Source organism: Balaenoptera physalus (assembly GCF_965194825.1).
Source record: "Balaenoptera physalus genome assembly, chromosome: 17".
Taxonomy (NCBI): Eukaryota; Metazoa; Chordata; class Mammalia; order Artiodactyla; family Balaenopteridae; genus Balaenoptera; species Balaenoptera physalus.
This window is the reverse complement of record NC_138895.1, coordinates 61,111,966-61,133,509: the sequence shown is the minus strand read 5'-3', so window position 1 is coordinate 61,133,509 and position 21,544 is coordinate 61,111,966. Positions and strand designations below refer to the sequence as shown.

The 21,544-nt window shown below is 38.4% G+C and overlaps 1 protein-coding gene across 2 annotated transcripts in view; it reads left to right on the top strand.

Moving 5' to 3' along the window:
* Positions 1-320: 320 nt before the first annotated feature.
* The window catches only part of CSMD3 (CUB and Sushi multiple domains 3), a 1,197,521-nt gene continuing 1,176,297 nt past the window's right edge, over positions 321-21,544 (top strand). For both annotated transcript variants that reach the window (XM_082433293.1, XM_082433292.1), the window contains exon 1: positions 321-8,877. In XM_082433293.1, coding sequence (XP_082289419.1) covers positions 8,700-8,877 — 178 coding nt within the window. In that variant the 5' untranslated portion in view covers positions 321-8,699. The remainder of the gene's footprint in view (positions 8,878-21,544) is intronic.

Sequence of the window (21,544 nt, the reverse complement as noted above, 5' to 3'; positions counted from 1 at the left end):
CTAGATCACACACAAATATTTATGTAAAACTCATTCTAAAAGAGGTGACAGTCATAAGAATACATCAGTATTTTGAAATAAATGAATATTAATGAGTGAAAACTTATGGAAGTCTCAAAATGTTTCAGTAAAGAATGCTCCCACTTAGGGTAGGGATAGGAAGAAGAGCCTTTGTTGGGGGTCAGGGGGACAGATATCAGAGATCAAATTGGAATCCACTAACCATGTTCCTAAAACCAATGTCACTGGCTGTCTTGGGTACAGTATTAATTTCCTAGGCCTGTGAAAACAAATTACTAGAAACTTGTTGCCTTAAAACAACATTTAGAGTTTGAAATCAAGATGTCAGCAGGATAGATTCCTTCTGGAGGTTCTGAGGGAGAATTCATTCCATGCCTCTCTCCTAGCTCCTGATGACTGCCAGCACTCTTTGGCCTTCCGTGTATTGTAAACTCATCACTCCAATTTCTGCTTCTTTTTTGCATCAATTTTTCTTCTGTGACTTTGTGTCCCATTTCTCTCTCTCTTTTTTTTGTTAAGGACACTTGCCATTGGGTTTAGGGTCCACCCTAAATCCAGGATGATCTCATCTCAAGGTCTTTATCTTAGTTACATCCATCTATAAAGACTCTTTTTTAAAAATAAGTTTACATTCACAGGTTCCAGGGGTCAAGAACTGGAAATATCATTTTGGGGTGGGTGCACTATTCAACCCATTAGAGGTATTATGAAATGGTATGGAGTGATAATGGTATACGGTAACTTCTTCTAGCAACATACCTCTTGAGAATGTTAATTAAAAATGTGTTAAACAAAGTTGTCCCATCTTACAGCTGAAAAATTAAGGCTCATTCTGTTATCACCAAGTGATAGCTTTCTTACCCTAAAGGCATTTTCAATCTCAGTTTTTTAATCTAATAGGCATTACTGTAACTGCTTCAGATTCAGAATAGCATTTATCTTATTGTTTTTGCTTTGAAAAGGAAGAATTTGTGTTGACACACCATATTCCTTTTCCCCACTCTTTTCTGATCACTGAATGTACAAGATTTCTAACCAGGAAGAGTTGTTTATTTGTTTGCTTTTTTTATTGTTTTGTCATCATTGTTTGATTTGACTATGTTTGCTTGTTTGTTTGATTTAGAAAAAGAGCAGAGGTAATTGGGAAGAATAAGGATCAAGATTTTATTTGTCCCAGGGCAAGCACACTCTAAAAAACAGAAATGGACAAATTGAGTGATAATTACATCGTAATTGTTGGATAGCTTAACCTCCTTAGAGATGCTGTTGCTATTGTATTTATATATTTAGATTCTTACGTCATGCACTAGATTCATTGACCATTCTAGACATGTGAAATCTCCCAAAATTCAGATTGGTATTCATATACTGGATAATGAGGTAAATTCTCTATGCATTTGCAAATATAGTATTTGTTCATAGTGTTACTATACTTAACCAGACACAAAAATATTCCAGATCTACCTACTTATTTATACTATATATTTCTTAATATTAACAGTATATATTGCATATTTTATTTACTATGTGCTATATTAATATTAAATTATATTATTTAATAATTATTGAATCTTACTAGTATGTTTCTAATAAATGCCTGATGACTTCAATCAACTTGAAAGGTTACCTTCATTCTTTCTATAAACCACTGTATACAAAATGCCAAAACAAATTGATTTGCTTATTCAATGAAACGATCCACTGACTGAGTTGTTTTAAAAATGTGCCACTGGAGGTTTACTTGAACTGACCAAATATTATGGCCTACTAAAGAGAAAGGAAATGTAGAAAATATTTGCAAGGACACTTATTGTCTCCCAATTCCCACCTCTCCCTGGCTCATTTTACCTTTCTGGCCTCATCTGCCATGTCTTTATCACTTAACCAAATTGACCAAATCCTAGATATGCTTACAGAGTTTCTAACTTACTTATAATATTTCTGGAAAATAGCTCTCCACCAAGATATTTTTCTGCCAAACATCTCCAGATGATTCTAGAATGGCTCAAAGGTATATACTTTGCTTGAAGTTTTCTCCATTTCCCCCAGCTATATATAATCTCCCACCATCTTGGTGTTTTATAAGCATCTCTCTTAAAATGGTTGAACTATTTGACATTCACTACTGTTACCTGAGAATATATTCTATCCCTTCTATTATATTGTAAGCTCCTTGAAAATAATTTGTGAATCTTGTTTTTGTTTCCTTGCAGTAGGAGCTCAAAATGATTTCTTAAATAAATGAATGAACACAGAGATGAAAATGATACTTGCTACACAAAGAGTAAAGATGAAATTGATCCCTGTCCAGATGGGACAGATATTTGTACTTACAATCCAAATTGGATTATGTGTAGCCAAACCAAAATCAGCTGCATTGATTTTCCTTCCTTCTGTGGCCAAAATGATCCTTCTAAGTCAAGGTCACAGTTATCTTCCTCTGAAGAAAGAATGCTTATGTTGTTTGGCTTCCTGTACTCTTATTCTGGGAAATATTTCTACATTTGTTAATTTTAGATAAATTTGAAAAATCAATGAAATAACAGAGTTGTTGGTGATCACTTGGGAAGTTTAAACACTGGGTCAAATTATGCAATAATGAATATTCATACTTTTAATATGGTTCAGACACTAGCACATGTAACCACATATATGGATTATGGACTTCAAATTTGTGAAACCTCCAACAGTTCTATTATTAATGGCTCCTCTAATTAAAGTTTATAAATATTTAGGAAAAATAACCTCACAATTATATTTCTAAAAAGTTAATAAATTCTGCTTTATCACCAGCAAAACCACTTCACCATCTTGTGAAAGGAGATTTCAAGCACAGGTGACATACTTGCCTTTTACCTCTGGGCTGTGTTTTGCTTGGTTGGGGCTTCTAGGATTATGATCAAATACAATTTAAAGCTTGCACCTTTCCAGAATTAACTTTCAGTTTTAGAATTGTTTACTTCTAAGTTTAGATTTCTCAGCAAAATTTCATAAAACTGATGTTTAAGTAGATAAGTGAAACAAAATATAAAGAAGGCCTCATACATGCTACCTAATCTACAATAGACTAGCAAAATGCAAAATAAAATGTATTAGTGGTTTTACTGAACTCTGACTATTTGAACATACGCATTTACATCAAGAAATTATAATCAATTTTGAAGATTAGCCAACAATATATAGATGATCAAAAAGTCAAACATTTTAGGAGATAATAATGAGCTTATTGGCAGATAACTTCAGGGCGTGAAATCAAATATGCATTGCATTTTAATAGTAATGATGATAGATTTGGTATCTTTTGAAATCCAGCCATTTGATTTATATTCTCTAAATATTTATGCATTCTCAAGTGCATTTGAGGCTGATACCACATAACTATATTAGAGTTAAAGTAATGACGGTAAAAAGATCTGCTACACTGGGAACTCAGATTTATTCAGAGCTTGTCAGCAAAACAACTTTATTACTTATGAAAAGAAGAGACCTGGATTATCCTGATTGTTCAGCAAAGATACCTTTTGCTTAACTTTTTATTTCTATTCCTTTACACAGAGACAATTTAAGTGATATTAAGGCCCAGGGTTAGCAGGAAAGTGAAATTATCCTCAAGACAAACAGAACTGTCTTTAAAGATTCTCTCAATTCTTATCTTTTTTCTTTTAGGATCATTACTTACATGTTCTCCAACTATTTACCATGGTTCTTTTCCTTTAGGGAAATGTGCTCATATAGTTTATATTAAACTATCTATATATTATATTTATATTGTCTATATTTAAGAAGGAATCAGTTTAAAAATTTGAATGTTAATGTACTAAACTTATACATGTGGCTCATGTCAAAAATAAGTTTTTTTGGAGTCAAAGTATGATTTTTTGTCTGGATACAGCAATAGATACTGCCTTCAGTTTTAAGGCTTTTCTGTTCTCTCATTGTTTAAAACACACTATTATTACCCTTATGTGACATAGAAATTCAGTCTCTGACTTTCTTAATGTGGTTAAAGCTGGAAAAGACTGAAATGCCTGTTAAGCCTCACTATTAATAAAACTGAAAGAGGAGTCAGGACATAAGAGGAATGGATGCCTAGGAAGCACACTTAGCAACACTTCCAAGATGCTCATCTCCACCTCTCAACAATGCTTCCTGATTAACAGCAAGACAGATACTTTTATCCACCTGATAATTTATCTTCTTAAATATGATTGCTTAAAGAAAATTTACTTTATCATGAATATTAGATCTCTCTTTTTTTCTCCTCAACCAAATAGGGACTATTGCAAGTCGAAGTGTACAGACTTGAATTAGAATTCCTGCATTATTCTAGATGCGACATTTAAATTCAAATGTTTTATTTCCCAGGAGTTGGAGAGGTCAGATATGATGGACTCAAGAAGGGACACTTAAGTAGAAAAAATGAGAAAATTAGTTCCTCCTTTTATCCTACTCTCCTGGCAACAAATTCTAAATGAAAACTGTGAACAAACAGGAAAATTCCTGCTTATTTGTAAATCATTAACATTTTTACTTTATTTTTTTCCCCCACAGACCCATAGGTTTGAATTTGAGCATTTTAATTAAAAAGTGTATGTCTACAATCAGTGGACATTCATCACTAATAGGCAGGAACATTTCTATGACAAAATAAATACTGCATTTGAACAGTAATCCTCATGTAAACCTGTATATCTGTGACATGAATTAAGAAAAACACTTTATAAGTTCATGACTCTGTCAAAAGTACATGCAATTCTTTTCAAAGTTAAAGGTAACCTCTTCCCAAGTCTTTACGTTATCTTTTTCTCAGTGTATTCATTCTGTTTTGATCATTTTTCTGTGATATTGCCCTTGTGATGCTAAAACAGAGTAAATATATATCGAGGACCTCGTTTAAAATGGAGCAATTTTTGAAAAGGTGCTTATTTTCTCCCTTTTAAGTGCCAACTAAGTCTCGTTTTAAGATCAAACTTCACTGTATTCCATAGTATTTGGGAGAGGGCCACTGAAAGGGAATGGAAATCTGGTACTTCCAGTTTAAAGAACCTGTCCCTTTCTGATCTAAAATCTTTTTAAGAACTCTCCAGGGTACCTCATCATTGTGATTGGCTTGATGATACTTACCAAGTCCCTACTTCCCTTGACCTGTATGTGAGAAGATCAATAGGCTGCAAGAAGTTAAAAAAAAAAAAAAAAAGAACAAAAGAGGGGGGGATTTTAGTAACTGACAAGTATAAAAAGAAAAGAAATGTTTTTTCTGTGTGTGTATATATACATATATACATAATTTCATTACCTATACATATAAATTATATATATATAATATATATAATTTGATTACCTTTAAATCATCTTATATCTTTGCTTTTCTATAGTTATACAGGTACATTTGTTATAAAAATCATATTTTTTGTTATTAGACTATTTTAAAACAAGCATCTTTGGGAGCTAGCATAGGAAAGAACAGTGGGCAAGCACACTGACTCAAAAATTGGACACCATAGATCCATATTTCCTCTTAAATATATTACCTCGGGCAAGGCAAGACAGTTAACTTCTTTGTGTATCAATTTCTTCACCTATAAAATGAGGATAATTGTAATACTTGTCTCAGCAAGTTGTACAGAGACTGAATATGATATGCCTTGTGAATATAATACAATGTCAGGCATACAGTAAGCATTTAATGTTAGCTATTATGTTAGCTATTTTTTTTATTTTCTTTTTCTAACAGCCTTAAACAAATCTATGTACAACTGTGCTGCTTTCCTACAGATCAGCTGAGATAGATGATTTCTTCCACCCAAATTTAGACACTGTATTTTTCCTTCCGGAGAAACTGAGGAATTTCTCATCCAGGATTTTGGCTGATAATATTATGTTTCTGGAATACCTCTCGGAATGCTCCCTTGAAGAGGAAGCTGTTTAGCATGAAAGACAAGAGTGTGATCCAGCACTGACTGTACTGGATTAAACGTTAGTGCTCCTGATGATGACCTTGGATAAACCATTTCATTTCCCCATGCCTTAACTTTTCACATCTCTAAAATATGATTTCTCATCCTATCTCAGGAGCTGGAAGACCATCCTATCTCAGGAGCTCGTGATTTATTATGAGCTGTAAAAACTAGAAACTATAGTATTGTTCAATGTATTAGGTGCTACCAGATAAATCTTTTAACAACTTCACATTGAAATTATAGGCAGGATTCATTTAGGGGAAGATAATTGGATTATAGGATTAGCATGTTTGACAATAAATTTTAGACACTGGTATCTTAGTAGTAGTCATGATGGTCCCATAGTCAAAGTTTATTTTTGCACAATAATTACTGTTAAAAGTATTCCTGACTTCTGAGAAATAAAGTTTTTGGGTGTAAATTCCTCCTGTCTGGATATATACCTATGTGTTCAAATAGATTACATACACCCAAGATTTTTTTCTTTTAATGAAAAGTGAAATCAGTTGAGGTGACTAAGCTCTGCACATTTGGTAAGGAGGATTTTGTCAGGTGTCCTCATCAAGTCCAAGGACCTGTTTGCAGGTCCAGCAAAGGCAACAGCAGCAGCAACACACCCTGACATCTTGACTGAAATCACTGCCAGAGCTGCCACCAAGGTGGCTGAGCAGGCGAATGACGTTTTCACTGTTGATCCTCCCAGCCTCCGTCTAGTCCCAGCCTTGTCGCCCACTCCCTGGAATCTGCATATGCGGACAATAAAAGAAAGCACTGGTGGGAAGGAACAGTATCCTGCACACCGCCCTTAATGCACCTCTCCGAGTTAAATGAGGTCAGTTATGCATTTACAGCTTTAGCCTCTTGCTAATGCTCCCCACCCAGAAGAGAAATTTCTCTTTCTCTTCTCCCCTCGCCCCCCACGAACATACACACAGGCACACGCATATATACTGCACAGACACACTTGGGAAAACACCCACACATAGAAAATCATATTCCTCATCATTTCCATAAACACACACTCTTACCCTTCACTATAGCGCCCATGTACACACACACACACACACACACACACACACACACTCCGTGGGGAGAATCACAGACTCACACAAAATGCCACGTACCCGGAGAGCTCAGAATCCTTCCTATGCTTGCAGATTGAACCCACACACCTCGCACGCCTATTGACGCTCGCAGTGTGCCCACTTCCCAGAGTAAAACTCCCTCCAGATGCAATAGGCTTGCTCTTGTGAGTTGGCAGCTCCACATCATCGAGCCCAGGGACAAAAGCTGGCCAGGGTTCTCGTGTGGTGCACGGGACAGGAGCCATCATTTATGGGCAATGTGGAAAGCTGCAAACTCAAATTGGGCAGTCCTCTTAACCAAGCCCTATAGATAGATACTAATCCCCCTGATAGCCTTCGGCATGCAAATGGAGACAGAAGCTTTTGCAATCTATTGCAGAACCATTGCTGCAGTCCTCCCCCTCCTGAGATGGTATCAGATTCCCGAAAAGGTCAGATCTCCAAAAAGGCGCCTAGTCTAAGGAACATGTGGGTTATAAGACCTGGGCCAGGACCAACCAAAAAAAGATTAGAAAATTGACATACAAGAGCAAAACACGCTGGTCTCCGGACAAAGCTCCCCCACACCTTGGGATGAGGGAAATTGGGTACCTTTTAGATGTGAAAGAGAAGCGGGAGGCTTAGCGAGGGCCAGTAGATGGCGCAAGAACTCTTCCTCTGTACAATGTTAACCCTTGAGTGGTGTGTTGGCGCGGCCAGGTCCAAACGTATAGATACATAGGTTTTCCGTTTTGAAAGAACCCTCCCATTTACATATTTGGGACCGATTCAGAATTAAGACAAATGGGTCTGTTCCAGATAACTACCACAGATAAAGCAGTTTAACTGCAGCACACATCAGCTGAAAATGGGGTAGGGAGGATGAAAGGGCGAACTCTTTGAGGAGATGACTGACTCCCTCCCCACCTCTCACCTCCGCCCTGGTCAAGGATGAAATCGGTTTGCCTAATGATCAAAAAACCCGGTTGTGGGTTTACATCTAGGCACTTGAATATGTAAATGCGTGTGTACAAATAAATTCTTCTCTGTGATCTCCCTTTTTCAATTAAATCACAGGATGATAAATGTGAGACGCCTGCCTGAAATATACTGCAACTACAGTAGTAACACATGTCCCGTTATAACGACATGGCCATCGATGGAGCCCGATTCATTTATCATCACGGTTTCCCTAAAAGCAATACAGATTCTCCGATTAAAATCTTCCTTTAACATGCTTCTATATTCACAGGCTGCAATGGAGAACTCAGTAACAATATTTCTTGGGCTGTTTTACAGGCAGAATTGATCTATTCGGGGAAAAAAAATCAAACCCCTTAATTTCAAATATTGTGGGGAGTTTGTCAAAGAGACGAGCTGGCCTTTAAGAGGCTCACTGTTGGTTTCTGGTGGTTGCTATAACGAGCTAGAATTGAGGTAGATTTCGGTGGAGGGGTAAAAACGCACAAGAAAAGACAGAATCCAGAGTAGCAGAGACTTTGTGCCCCCGTTGGAGAGAGATGGTTGAGTCCTCGTCAAGGTTGCTGTGGTATCCCAGAAACACCATTCACTTCGAGCTGTGACCGCGCACCAATAACAGCAGCAACTCCGCTGCGCCGGGCTGAGGAGCAGGAATTAGGAGCTCGCGAATAACATGAAAGGGATCCGCAAAGGGGAAAGCCGAGCGAAGGAATCCAAACCCCGGGAGCCTGACACGAGAAAATGCGCTAAATGTGGCCGCCTAGACTTCATCCTGATGAAGAAAATGGGGAGTCAAAGTGGATTTACGTTTTGGAACCTCGTCTTTTTATTGACGGTGTCTTGTGTGAAAGGTAGGTTTGCTTTCGGGGGTCCCCTCTGCTTTGGATGGAGGTGAGCTGACTTGTCGCCGGAGAGGGGTAGCTTCTTTGAAATTTGCACAGATAAAAATAATCATGATAATACAGAAGAAGGAGTTGATTCACAGCTCTTTTTTCCCCCTCAGATAGGAAATGCATTTTGCTTGCCAGATTTGGCGTTCAATGCAGTGATTGAGCTTGTGCTCAATAAATATTCTTGCAGTATGCTCAAACGAATACGTGAGTTGGTTCGTATACCCTCTAACTAGTGGATATCCAGGCAGAATTCCTCTGCAAGACTTTTCTTGGTGGTGAAGATTACCTTGATTTCTAGTCAAACCAGTGGTGTTTGATGCTTTGGCTGGAATATTTATATTAAAGAGTCTCGTGTAAATGCTTTTTAACCCTTTCAGGTAGGAAAGTTACCGACATGTTAGGAATGTGCTGATTTTAAATGCATTAGGGCACAGGGGTCTTTCACGCATCCCTCACACCAACATGAAGGTGTGCGTGCATATGTGAATTATTTCTACGTGAGCTCTTTTGCATTGATAAATGATAGAGGAGCTTCCATAGGTCCTGTGGTAGAGGTTTCGCTTAAAATGGGGCTTTTAAACGGTCTGAGACGCCACGAAGTGTTAACGAGCTACCTTTGGGGATGAATGAAAGGTAGGAGGAAAGTCATTAGCTGACGACCAAAAAGAAAATCCCCAGCAAGTCTCAGCGTACAGACAGGTAGAGTGAGTGTCACATGCACAGACAAGGGGAGGGAGTGGGTAGGATGTAAAATTTATTCCTAAACAGGAAGGCAAGGGACAGTCAGGATCATTGGAAGGAGAGCTGTCCTCCGGGAGAAAACAGATCCCCAGCTCTGTTCTAAAACTTCTCCTGCACCCTGCTGCCCATTAATTGCTGCAAAAAATACTCAGGCGGTGTTTATGACTCATGCCGTCATGGCAGCTCACATAGGCGCGAGGGATGTCGTTTTTAGTGAAGCTAGTTTCAAATCCTGGGTGTCTGTGTGTCGGGGGTGGGTGGTGGGAGGGAGGGGGGTGTTTTGGCCCAGGCGCGCCACCGCTGTCAACACAAACTGGACGCTTCTTCCTTTGTAAAGGAGTGCCTCTCTGAACCGCAATCGGGCCGCGTCTCTATGAAACAGTTTATTGTACAGCTTGCAGCTGGCTGTCCCCCCACAGAAGGCAGTCCATTTGCATTCAGTGGAAATGATAATTCATGTTTTGGGTGGAGGGAGCTGGAAGGGTTACCTCTCCCTCTGTTAGGACCAAGGATGGGTGGCATGTCTCGAATTTTAATTTACATCCTTAAATGCCAAGAAGTTGTCCCTGGTCTCTGTGGCAGCAACTGCCGTGTAATCCCAAGCTGCTCCTCAAAGCTTGACACCCCGCCCCCCGCCAGCCTCAGCGCTGCTCTAAGCCAGAACGCTTGTCCTCAGCGGCGTAACTACACTGCCTAGCGCACAAAAGGCGTCTCGGGCTGCTTACAAGGGCTTTTCGTCGCCGGCTCGACGTGTGAGGAGGCTCGCATTTATGCTTAGTTCGCCTGCCACTGGGACTCGGTGGTTGATGGATGCCCTGGGGCTGCCAGCTAGACGCGCGCTCCGCGTGACTGAGGCGCAAGGAGCCAGCAACAGTTCCTGGCAGGAAAAATGTTGAGGTGGCTCCTGCTAGAAGATGACCGGGGGCTAAGTGCGAGTTTTCATGTGATACCTGTTGAGTCAAAACACATTCGAGGGGCAGATGGGGAGAGGGAGTCTCCGAAGCTGGGCGAGTACGCCAGGCTGACAAACACGGAGCCGCGCTGCCTGCAATTACAGCCGGGCTGCCTGTACCTACCGTATATTCTAGATAAGACGCGCCGATAGAAACGAACAGCGCGTTAGTTTGCTTTAAATGGCACTGGAAATGAGACCCCTCTCCTCTACTCACAGCTCCCGTAATTTGGACTGAGATAATCGGCCCACTGAATATATTCCAGTTTCGGGGACATTGGGAAGAAGGAGTATTTCACACTCTGCTTTGATCCCGTCCAAAATCATTTTTCTACGGACCATTAAAATTTTTTTCTAATGGTAATAAGATCCTTCATTGTCACTTACCTGCCACTTGAAGGGCATCTCCTATATTTTACAACTTGGAACACTGTCCTCAAATTCTGAGACACAAACTTACAGAGGCTGTATGCTTTAGACTTGCTCCCGGTCGCCCAGTGGTGCCAATTTTTACAGTTGTTTCTTCTCCTTCTTCCCCTTCTCCTTAATTTTACCTCAGTCTCAAGGCTTTTCCTAAAACCAAGATTGCAGCAATGGCTTAAATGTTCTTTCCCCCAATGTCTACGACTGCTTTTGTCTTCCACGCTGTTTTTCTTCTGGTCTCCCAGGCCCACGGGGAAGCTCAGGATGGGGAATCCTTCTAAGAGCTTTGCAGGTCCTAATCTAGGCTAGTGCTAGGGTTCAGGAAGTCCGAGGCGCAGGCGCTTGCTTTTCCAGGTGAACAGCTCCTGCCAGGAGAATTCCACTTTCTGTCCACACTTTTCATCCCTCCACTATCTCACCTCTGCCTGCCACAGCAATGACAAAGAGGCTCAGTGGGAGAAAACGCCTCAGAGTAGAAGACAAAGTGGCCTTCAGTAGTAGGCCTGAATCGCTCGAGTGGGGTTGAAGAGAGAGGCAACCCTTTCTGGGCATTCTGTCTCCTGTCTCCATCTGAAATAAAAGGCCACGGAGGGCACCAAATTGGGCTGTGGGGCGGGCCGGGGGCGGCTTGATCTTGATGCATGCCTATTTCAGGCTGAAACACACACACACACACACACACACACACACACACACACAGGAAAGCAAAGGTTTCTGAAATGCAGCCTGCAGCTGCAAAGTGTCTGTTTTAGGTTTCAATCACATAGAAACTGTGAATCTCCAAGTCGTGCTTAAACGTCCCGCCCACGTAAACAGACACCCGCGGGGTGCTTCCCCACGCTCCTTCTAGGGAGATCCTGGGGGAGCACACACATCTTGCAGGAAAGGTACAGAAGGCACTAACCTCGGTGGACAGCAGGTGAGAGCTAGTGGGCCGCGCCCCCCACCGTGTACTAGAGCGTGATTTCAGGGCTTCTCTCTGGACCCCAGACTTCGAGAAGGATCCACGTTTCCGCGTGCTCTGGGACTCCAACGAGATATTACTCCCGCCACAGAGCTCTTCTGGAAGAGCGGAGCTCGCACCTTCTCCCGCAGCTAATTAGTACTGGAAAGGGTCGCAGTGTCCACGCAGGGGGAGAGCTGCCAGCAGCGCTCATTAGCACCTTTTGCCCACCCCAGTGTGACCGACCGCGCCGGAGGTTTCAGCCCCGCGCTTGTGCTGGGGGCTGATAACTCTCACTCCCCTGACCTCAGGGCGATAGTCTGCCCTGTCAGTAACGTTAGGAAAATTTCTGTCGTGTCTTGAGGGACCTTTTGAGAGGTGGGTGTGTTGGGTTAATGTCTTTACAAACCAGTAACAACAGCAAACAAAAAGCCACCCACTGCCAAGGCCACCATCAAAACCCTCCCTTGAGGTTAACAGGACTGAGTCAGCTGCTTAGAGGTAACCTTCACGTTTGGGTCAGGGGTCCCTGTCCTGCTGCGGTATGGACAGGAATCCCTCCCTTCCATCTGTTTCCTCCGGGAATACTTTATTTGCTTCTAGAAGGCCAGACTACCTGAAATATTCATGGACTACCTGAGGTTGAAACTGGATGCCTGACTTGGTCTTTGGCGAGATTGTGAGGGTGTGTGGGGAGGGGGGGGTGGGGGGCTGGGAGGAGGAGGTACACATGGATCAACACGGAGGAGCCTTCGGGAGGCCTCGAGGGTGGGTGTGGGTGTGTGTCTGAGGCGGAAACGGACGGCGGGTAACAAACAGTATGTTTCTGTTCACGGAGCCGGTGGTGCTGCAACCACTGCTGCCGCGCGATCCTGTGCAGGCGCCGAGAAAGCTCCCTTTCCCCATGCTGACCTCAGCGCTGCCCTCACTGAAACAACTCCTCTAACAGGCTCTCCGGGAGTTCGAAAAACTCACTGGGGAATGAGTCATGGAGACTGATGCTCCTCTACCGTCCCCTTCATCCCCAGCCCTCCTCTGCCTCTGGGAGGAAAGCAAGCAGGGGTCAGTCCCAAGTTTGGAGAGCCACAAGGGCTTCGTTGGACCCTAGGGGAAAGGGCAGAAGAAATGAAAGAGTACAGGGTCAACCCGGTTGCCACGTGGTCCTCTCCCAGGCCTGCTGGAGAGGCCAGCTGAGGGCTGAAAGCGGGACAGGCACGGGGACTGTAGCGCAGTGCAGAAAAAACATGAAGCAGGACGACCAAAGAAAGAAAGATAGACTCAGGCAGCAGGCGGATTCCCTTCTCGTTGAACACGGCGCCTTTGGGGAGCCTTTGCACCACCGAGTTGGTAAGCCAACCCAATTTACCGCCCTCAAAAGGCTTGAATAGCTCTGAGCTGAACTTCCCCTGGACAGTTACCCTGTTGAAATCGTTTGGAAATGTCGCTGTGCAGCATCAAATTTCCCAAATCTTTTGGTGTTGAGGGTTTTGGGGAGGATGTGAGGGCTGCATCAAGTCCACATAGGAAGAGTGAGTGTGTGAGCAGAAATAATTAAGGAGCAGGTTTCAGGTTTTGAAAACCTGATGCCAGAGCCTTTGAGATCCTTCAAGGAGAAAAGGGGTAGAATTACTCCATAATTAAGTACTCCAGGGGCATAGATTTAGTTGTGGTAGTTGTTATCCCTGTTCACGATATTAATTAGCATTACTATTTATGCGCTAGCTGAATAGATTTGGGGTGCACATGTCTTTTCCCTGAACACACAGTTTGGTATCTACAGAAACAGTGAAATATTAAAATAAAGCAGTAGCAAATGGCATCCGTACAGGGCTCTAAATATAGTAAAACTTTTTGAAAAGTGAGATCTGATAAAACAAAAATTAAGAAAGGTAGCAATTAATAATGCCCTTGTATGCATATAGAAAAAAAAACACCTCAAATGCTAAAATACTTGTCTAATCTCAAATACAAATAAGCAAAAGCAACTAAACTTAAGTTCCCTAAGGCTCCAAATATACTTCTCCTTGTGTCCCAAGAGTTTTACTTTCTTCTACTTAATATCAGGGTTTCCAGAAAGGGCTTCAGGATATTAAACACTTTCAATGTTTTGTCCAGTTTGAGAAATAACTTTGAAGCACCAAGCAACATGTCTGGTGAGGAACTTGTTACTTCAGGTAACATGACCATTTGACAAAATATGCCATCTTGTACTTTGAATTACAGTGCCGGAGAGATTAAAAGTAAAATGTCTGCTAACGAAAAGATTAGGGAAAAACGCCTGAGATGCCAATAAAACTTACGGCCATTTTATTTTATCTATATATACATTAAAACATAGCTTCTCTTTCTGTCTCTTTTTTCCATTCCCCTTACTCATAATCCAAAGGGGTGTGTAGTTTATAGATACAGTGACAGATCTAATTTGGATTTTGGATGAGGTCTGGTAAGGATGATAGAACAGATACTGTCATTACCAATTCATCTTTTCTTTCTCAAAGTGAGCAGGTGGGGTGATTCATGGTACTTTCCAGGGAGATCAATCTCCACATCTACAAGAATTTCTCTGAATTAGACCCCTTGTAAGGCTCTCATTCTCATCCGGAATATCACTTTTACAGGAATGTCACTGAGAAAATTCAATTTGTTGAATACCTTCCAGTATTCATGGTCTCAGTGCTGGTGATCATCTTTCTTTTTTACAAGCCTCCAATCTTGCAGCTATCAAATGCATTTCATGCCATCACACCTTTTGCTATGCTATTGCTTGGTGCTAGTTGAGGATTCTTAAGGATTAATACTTTTTATATAATCACAGTCTGTCGCCCTGCAACCCAATTTGAAATCTCTAAAAAGTCAAAATTTATAAGATTAGCATATGCATCATATACCTTGTACCTGGTTCACAAGTATATCTGTGGTAATCAGATGCCATTAGATATCACAATATCATTCTATTTGCTCATAAATATTTGCACTGCGGTGATTTCAAAGTGTTCCTAAACAAGTAGCATCAGCATCCTTTGGAAACTTGTTAGAAAGATGAATTCTCAGGTCCCTACCCCAGGCCTATTGAAACAGATGCCCTAGTAGTTGGCACTGACATAGGTGTTTTTAACAAGTCATCCAGGTAATTCTGATGTGATCTAAAATTTGAGAAGCACTACAGTAAAGTAGAAAGAGCAAGGGCTCTGGAGCCACCAAGACCTGAAGACAAATAATGATTCTGCCAGCAACTATCTTTGTAGTAGCAGCTCAGTTTTCCTAAGCTTCAGTTTCATTATCTATTAAAAAGGAAATGAGAATATCAGTAGGAAGATTATATATGTTATATATATAGTACCTGACACTAGTAGCTATCATCAGTATTATTAAAATACACTTCCATGCACAAAGCCAGTATGAACTCCCACACACTTCATCCCTAACACCACCAGCCCTAACTTGTCCACAGCAGTAAATAAAAAATGTAGTATCTTCTCACTATTATTTCACTTTGGCTAAGTTCCTAGGCTATTATACATTGGAGAAACACTCTTGAAATTTCTTCTTATCACCTTTACACAGTTACTTTGGGTGCTGGCTCTATGAATCAGGGGCAGACCCATAGCTTAAATATGTTACTCCTACTCCCGGGCTAATTTTATCCATTGCATACCAATATTGATTTATGTTAATATTGATTGATTAACGTACTTACATGAATTTGTTAATTCATCTTGTCACAAATCCATGGTATTTACAGGGCTGGAAGAATTCTTACATACCAGCTGGTTCACCGCTCATACTTTATACAGTAAAATGCACATGCCTAGAAAGGATAAGAGATTTTTTTACTAGGTTACAAAGATAATTAGCTCCAGAACTGAGACTAGATCATTGGGTCTTCAAGTTTCTGTTCAACTCTCTTTCTACTGTACCTTATCAATTTTACTACAGAGTTTTCTCAGATGGCATCAATGAAGATAATCACAAAAGTTAATATCTGAGTACCATATACCAATTAGTACCATGTAAAAATATTAGTGACTATATGTTTTGTGGTAATTTTTTTAATGTTAACTACCCATTTGGTAAAAGACAAAAAAACAAACAAACAATTGTGGAATGAAAATATTTTCTAAGACTATTATAATATGCACATCAAATAAATAACTAATCATATATTCAATAAAGTCTATTTTTGACATTACAAACCTATAAAAATAAAATCAGTGTACTGAGTTTTTTAATGTCTCATAAAGAACTTAGAGGGCTATTACTTAATCAAATTCTTATTTATTTCTTCTCATAATCTGGGCACAGTTTATTTAAAGGCTTTTAAATCTAGAAAATCTGTTCCTAATTTATTTTATTCATGTTTTTAATATATTCACATTATATTAACATGAGATTTATGCATTCTCTCTCATCTGCATTTACATTTGCACATTTCTCTCACATGATATATAAATGATGGTATCATGCAAAACTCCCATAGAAGTAATAATATATTTTATAAATATTAATAGTGTAAGAACAATCAATAATGTGAAGGGGTTATCTTCAATTTTGGTGACATGTGAAATATTTCTAAAGTCTCTTCAAGATATGGGAGTAAAATTTCCAAAATAATGAATGTTGCTAAATTTGAAGTGTCTAAATGTTCAGAAAGGGATTGAAATACATAGAAAGTAATGAATGATTCTCTTAAAAGCTGAGTTTGTAACATTCAAGATTATAAAGTCCTTCTTCCTTCCTTTGCTTTATGTTAGCAAATTTTAAAGGAATATTTATGATTACACAATTTAAAGTAATGGCAAGGGTTTTTTTAACTATGACAACTTCAAAAATAGGGTTGCATACCCTTTTGAAAGGAAATTTATAAAGGGAAAGAGACTCACAGAAGAGGGTTTATTCAATTTTAACTGAAAAATAAAACCCAACTATGCTATAGTTTTCCCTTATACAAGTTCATCAGGTTGACTCCAGAATACTCAGAGGTGCTTCATATATAGAAAGGATATGACATTATTATGTTTGGGGAAATGGTACCAAAATAGGCATGTGTATTTACTGCATGAAATATGAGCAGCAGGAAACTCTGTGCTAAGCCCTTTATATAGAGTGTGTCATCCACATCTCAAACAGTGGTTCTCTCTCTCATTTTCCTGTTTTGAATCCTAACAAGCATCTTGTGAGATAGCTGTTATATCCTATGTACAGATTATCATCTCCATTTATAAATCATCCACATTTCCTGGGGCCAGAGAGGTACAATGACTTTCCAGGATCATTGGTTAGCTAGTGGTTGAATGAAATCTGAAATGATAATAGATTTTTAAGTTCATAGGCTCATTAAAAGTTAAAACTAAAAATGACCAAGTTACTAATTAAACCTCTTCACTTTTAAGAGAAAAACTGAAATCTTGAGAATTTAATTTAAAAGAAAGCCTAAAATTAATATCCATGTTATATATATATATATATATATATATCACATATTATATATATATACATCATGTTTTATATATATATATATATATATATATATCACAGTTACAGTAATACATAACTTCTCAGTTTTGTAATTTTCAACATCTTTTACTTAACTTGCCTAACTTTGTTCTCTAAATTATTCTGTAAGATGGATATGAAAGCTATTTTCCAGTTTTATAAGCAACAGTAAGTGAAGTAAATGCACAATAATACAAAGTTAAATATGTCAATATAAGATATAAAACTATTTAGTGCATTAAGGACAAAAAAGAAAAAAACAAATCAAAACATATAACCCTTAAATTTTAACCCAGTGCTCCTGAGTAAAATTTAAAAATTTATGAATGTAGATGACTTATGGACTTCACATATAAAATAATATGTGGGCATAAAACTATTTACCAGTTGTATCATAAGCTATGGCAAATAAATTTATTCCATTTGGTACCTACTCTTCCATTCAGTTCTATAGAGTTTTAACGATGGGAAAACTCTTATGACTTATTTGTCTAGTGTCTAATAGGAAATGTGCATTAGATTTATTTGTGGGTTCAAGGCAAAGCACTTTATAAAAAAACATTCATACCCAAGCTTCAGCCACTTGCTCTACTTCTTCCCATAATTGCATCCTAGTTAAAAGCACAGGTATAGGTGTACATCTTCACATACAGAGGAGACAGTTCAGAGAAGTGAAGAGACTTGCCAAACAAGGGAGTGCAAAATAGTCTTTCAATTCTCTGTCCCGTACATGATTTTTTACTGGGTACTGCCTTATGAGCTTTTTTATTTAGTCCTAACTGGTTTATGGCAGTAAAGCACCTTGAGAGGAGAGACAACTGTGTCTGTGCCCAAATCCTGACCAGGTTCAAAACAATACTTCCTGAAGCGATTGTGTCAAGAGACACAGATACATGAGGGTAATAATATTGGTAAATGAGAAACTTAACAAGCAATCTAAAAATTAACTAAAAATTAAATGGGGGCATTGAAATATACATCATTGTCTAAAAAAGAAAAAATACACATATTAAATTGTACTTAAGCACTCAAAATTAGCATCACATTTTCCTTTGAAGGTGATAAAATGTATTTTCATATGCAACAAAATTACTGTTGTACCTAAGTCCTTTCTGAACTTTAGACTGTCTCAATATAAATATGTACTTACCTTTTTTCTACTTACATTATTAAAACTTTGTGGGTATATTTTTAGAGATGTCATTTTAACCTATATTTTAAATGTTAAAGCTTGGATATCCTAACAATGACCTCAGATGTATTATTCATAGAATATATGTATTACATTGGACACTGTTAGGGAACATCGTTATTTTGAATAGTTTTGCATCTTACAACAGTTAGGTATAGATTTCTCCAAGGTTGCCAAAATTTAGGGATAAATTTCAACTGCAATCTGTCTCCAAGTCTATTTCCTACAATTATACATTCCAGAATTTTATTTAATGTTGAAAATTGACTGTCAGCCCAGTTCTCCATTTTAAAGTTGATCCAATTGTAATAATTCACTTTAGCCTATTGAAATTTTAAATCATAAACTGACTTGACGTTTTGTTTGCATGATTTTGGTGAAGGGAAGGGGAAACTGACTGATAATTAAAATGCGTTTTTCTCAAGCTTGTTCACATTCCCATTAGCCTCTTGTTTATTCATTCACAGCTACTTAATAAAATTATCAGCTGTGTTTCATTGTTTGATATTATTGTAATTTCTCAAATATCTATTTTTTGTGTGTTTGTTCACACTCTGAGGGTTGTCTGATTTGAAAGAAATATGAAGAAAAAATGTTGTTGCTTTTTTAACATCTTTATTGGAGTATAATTGCTTTACAATGGTGTGTTAGTTTCTGCTTTATAACAAGTGAATCAGCTATACATATACATATATCCCCATATCTCCTCCCTCCCTCCCACCCTCCCTATCCCACCCCTCTAGGTGGTCACAAAGCGCTGAGCTGATCTCCCTGTGCTATGCAGCTGCTTCCCACTAGCTATCTATTTTACATTTGGTAGTGTATATATGTCCATGCCACTCTCTCACTTTGTCCCAACTTACCCTTCCCCCTCCCCATGTCCTCAAGTCCATTCTTTAGTAGGTCTGCGTCTTTATTCTCGTCTTGCCCCTAGGTTCTTCATGACCACTTTTTTTTTTTTTTTTTTTAGATTCCATGTGTATACAAAATTGAGTTATTTGTAGTGAGGTGGATGGACCTAGAGTCTGTCATACAGAGTGAAGTAAGTCAGAAAGAGAAAAACAAATACCATATGCTAACACATATATATGGAATCTAAAAAGAAAAAATGTTTTTAATTTCATTTTCTCTTAGAATACCATATAATGGTACCTGGGGTTTATCAACTGAGTCAATGAAAAATATAATTTTAAGCTGATTTTATTATGAGTATTTTAATATAGAGAAATGAAAATGGGTCTATTTCATTGTTATTCCATTAAAGCACAATAAGATACTGTTAAAAGACTTTAACTTCAGATAATTTGTAACTTTTAGGAATGGTTCTGTTTCAATGTTTAAACTATATTTTTATATACAGATATGACTTTTCTGATTCTGTTAGTGGAGGTGTAATTTGAATTTCCCCCAAATGTTGGTAATGAATTTATGCCGATCTATCTGTATGTTCTAATATTGAGCTCTGTGTTGCTAAAAGCTGCATTTGCGAGATAACAGATCAAAGTTAGGAGAACAGGCAGAATAAACACAACTGAATCTCCTGGAGATGAAACACAGTACCTTGAATTTATTGGCTCTGTGCTCTAACTGACTGAACTATGTAGACTAGACAAAATATTTACTCAGTGTTCACATATATGGAGAAACACTAAGTTAAGGGTTTTTGGCTGATGTCTAAATCAAAACAGCTGAACTGATTCAAATGTTTTGTGCTAACAAATTTGCATCCAGGCTGCTAATTTGTGTGCCAACTTCTGGCTTAATAGTGTATAAGATGATAGAGATGATAAACCCTCTTAAATGAAGTTTGCAATAGAAATGCTAACAGGCCCATGACTACCTGCATTGAATTCATGTTCAATGCTCTTTACACGGCTTAAAAAAAAAAATTTCATCCCTGAATTCTACTAGTACTTGAGCGCTCTTTTACCTGTTAAATCTTTTTAAAGGAGGTCAAACAGAAAGTCTTAAAATGAATTTTCTAGCAAAGTGCTAGGAAATCTTTAATATCTGTGTTAGTCTGTTAGTGTTCATTAATATATTAATAGATGAAAATCAGAAATGACATTTTGAAATTAATTTTTAAATATTACCAATGTGTAAGTCCTTAGGAATCAGCCATTTTTCAATATTTTGAAGCTCACTACTTTTTACCTGTCATTGCATAGATTATTGCAATCTACCCATCTTAGAAAGAGTACATTCTAATTATGTCATTCTTTCAAAAGTAAAATTCTCAAAGGCCTCAAGAGAAATTGCAAGATGTTAGACATATTAAGTTATATCTTGTGCTAGTTCATGTAAATATTCGTTTCTATCATTTTTTTTTTGTTAAGTCAAGTTTGATTTATTACACCTTTTATTAGAACAGTATTATTTTTAATTGAATATTATTATATTGATACAATTTAAGTTAGAAGTTGTGAAAGATTCAGTGGTCAGTAGGTTTTATTTCCACAGAAAGAACCAGTGGCTTATGTATCAGTTCTGAGACTCATCCACACATTCCTTCAGCCATCAATCATTTATTGAGGGCCAGTGTTTGTCATGCCCTTGCCTAGACTCTGAAAATATAGAGATGAAAATCTAGTCACTACCCTAAAAGAAGACAGTCTTCATTTTGCAGGAGAGTTTCTGTGAACATAATACCAAAGAAAATTGTGAAATTGTTTAGTTCTTCGATGTGATTCTTTTATCATGAAATATCAATGTAGTTTATTACATCTTTATTTACATATTCTATATATTAAGTCTTTATCCTCTCACAGGTAAGTATTAACATCCTACAGACACTGTTTGAAACTTTCCAGTGAAAGTCATCATTCTGTGATCTAATCTAATGTAATTTTCCCTTGTAATTTTCAATTAAAATGTTTATTGA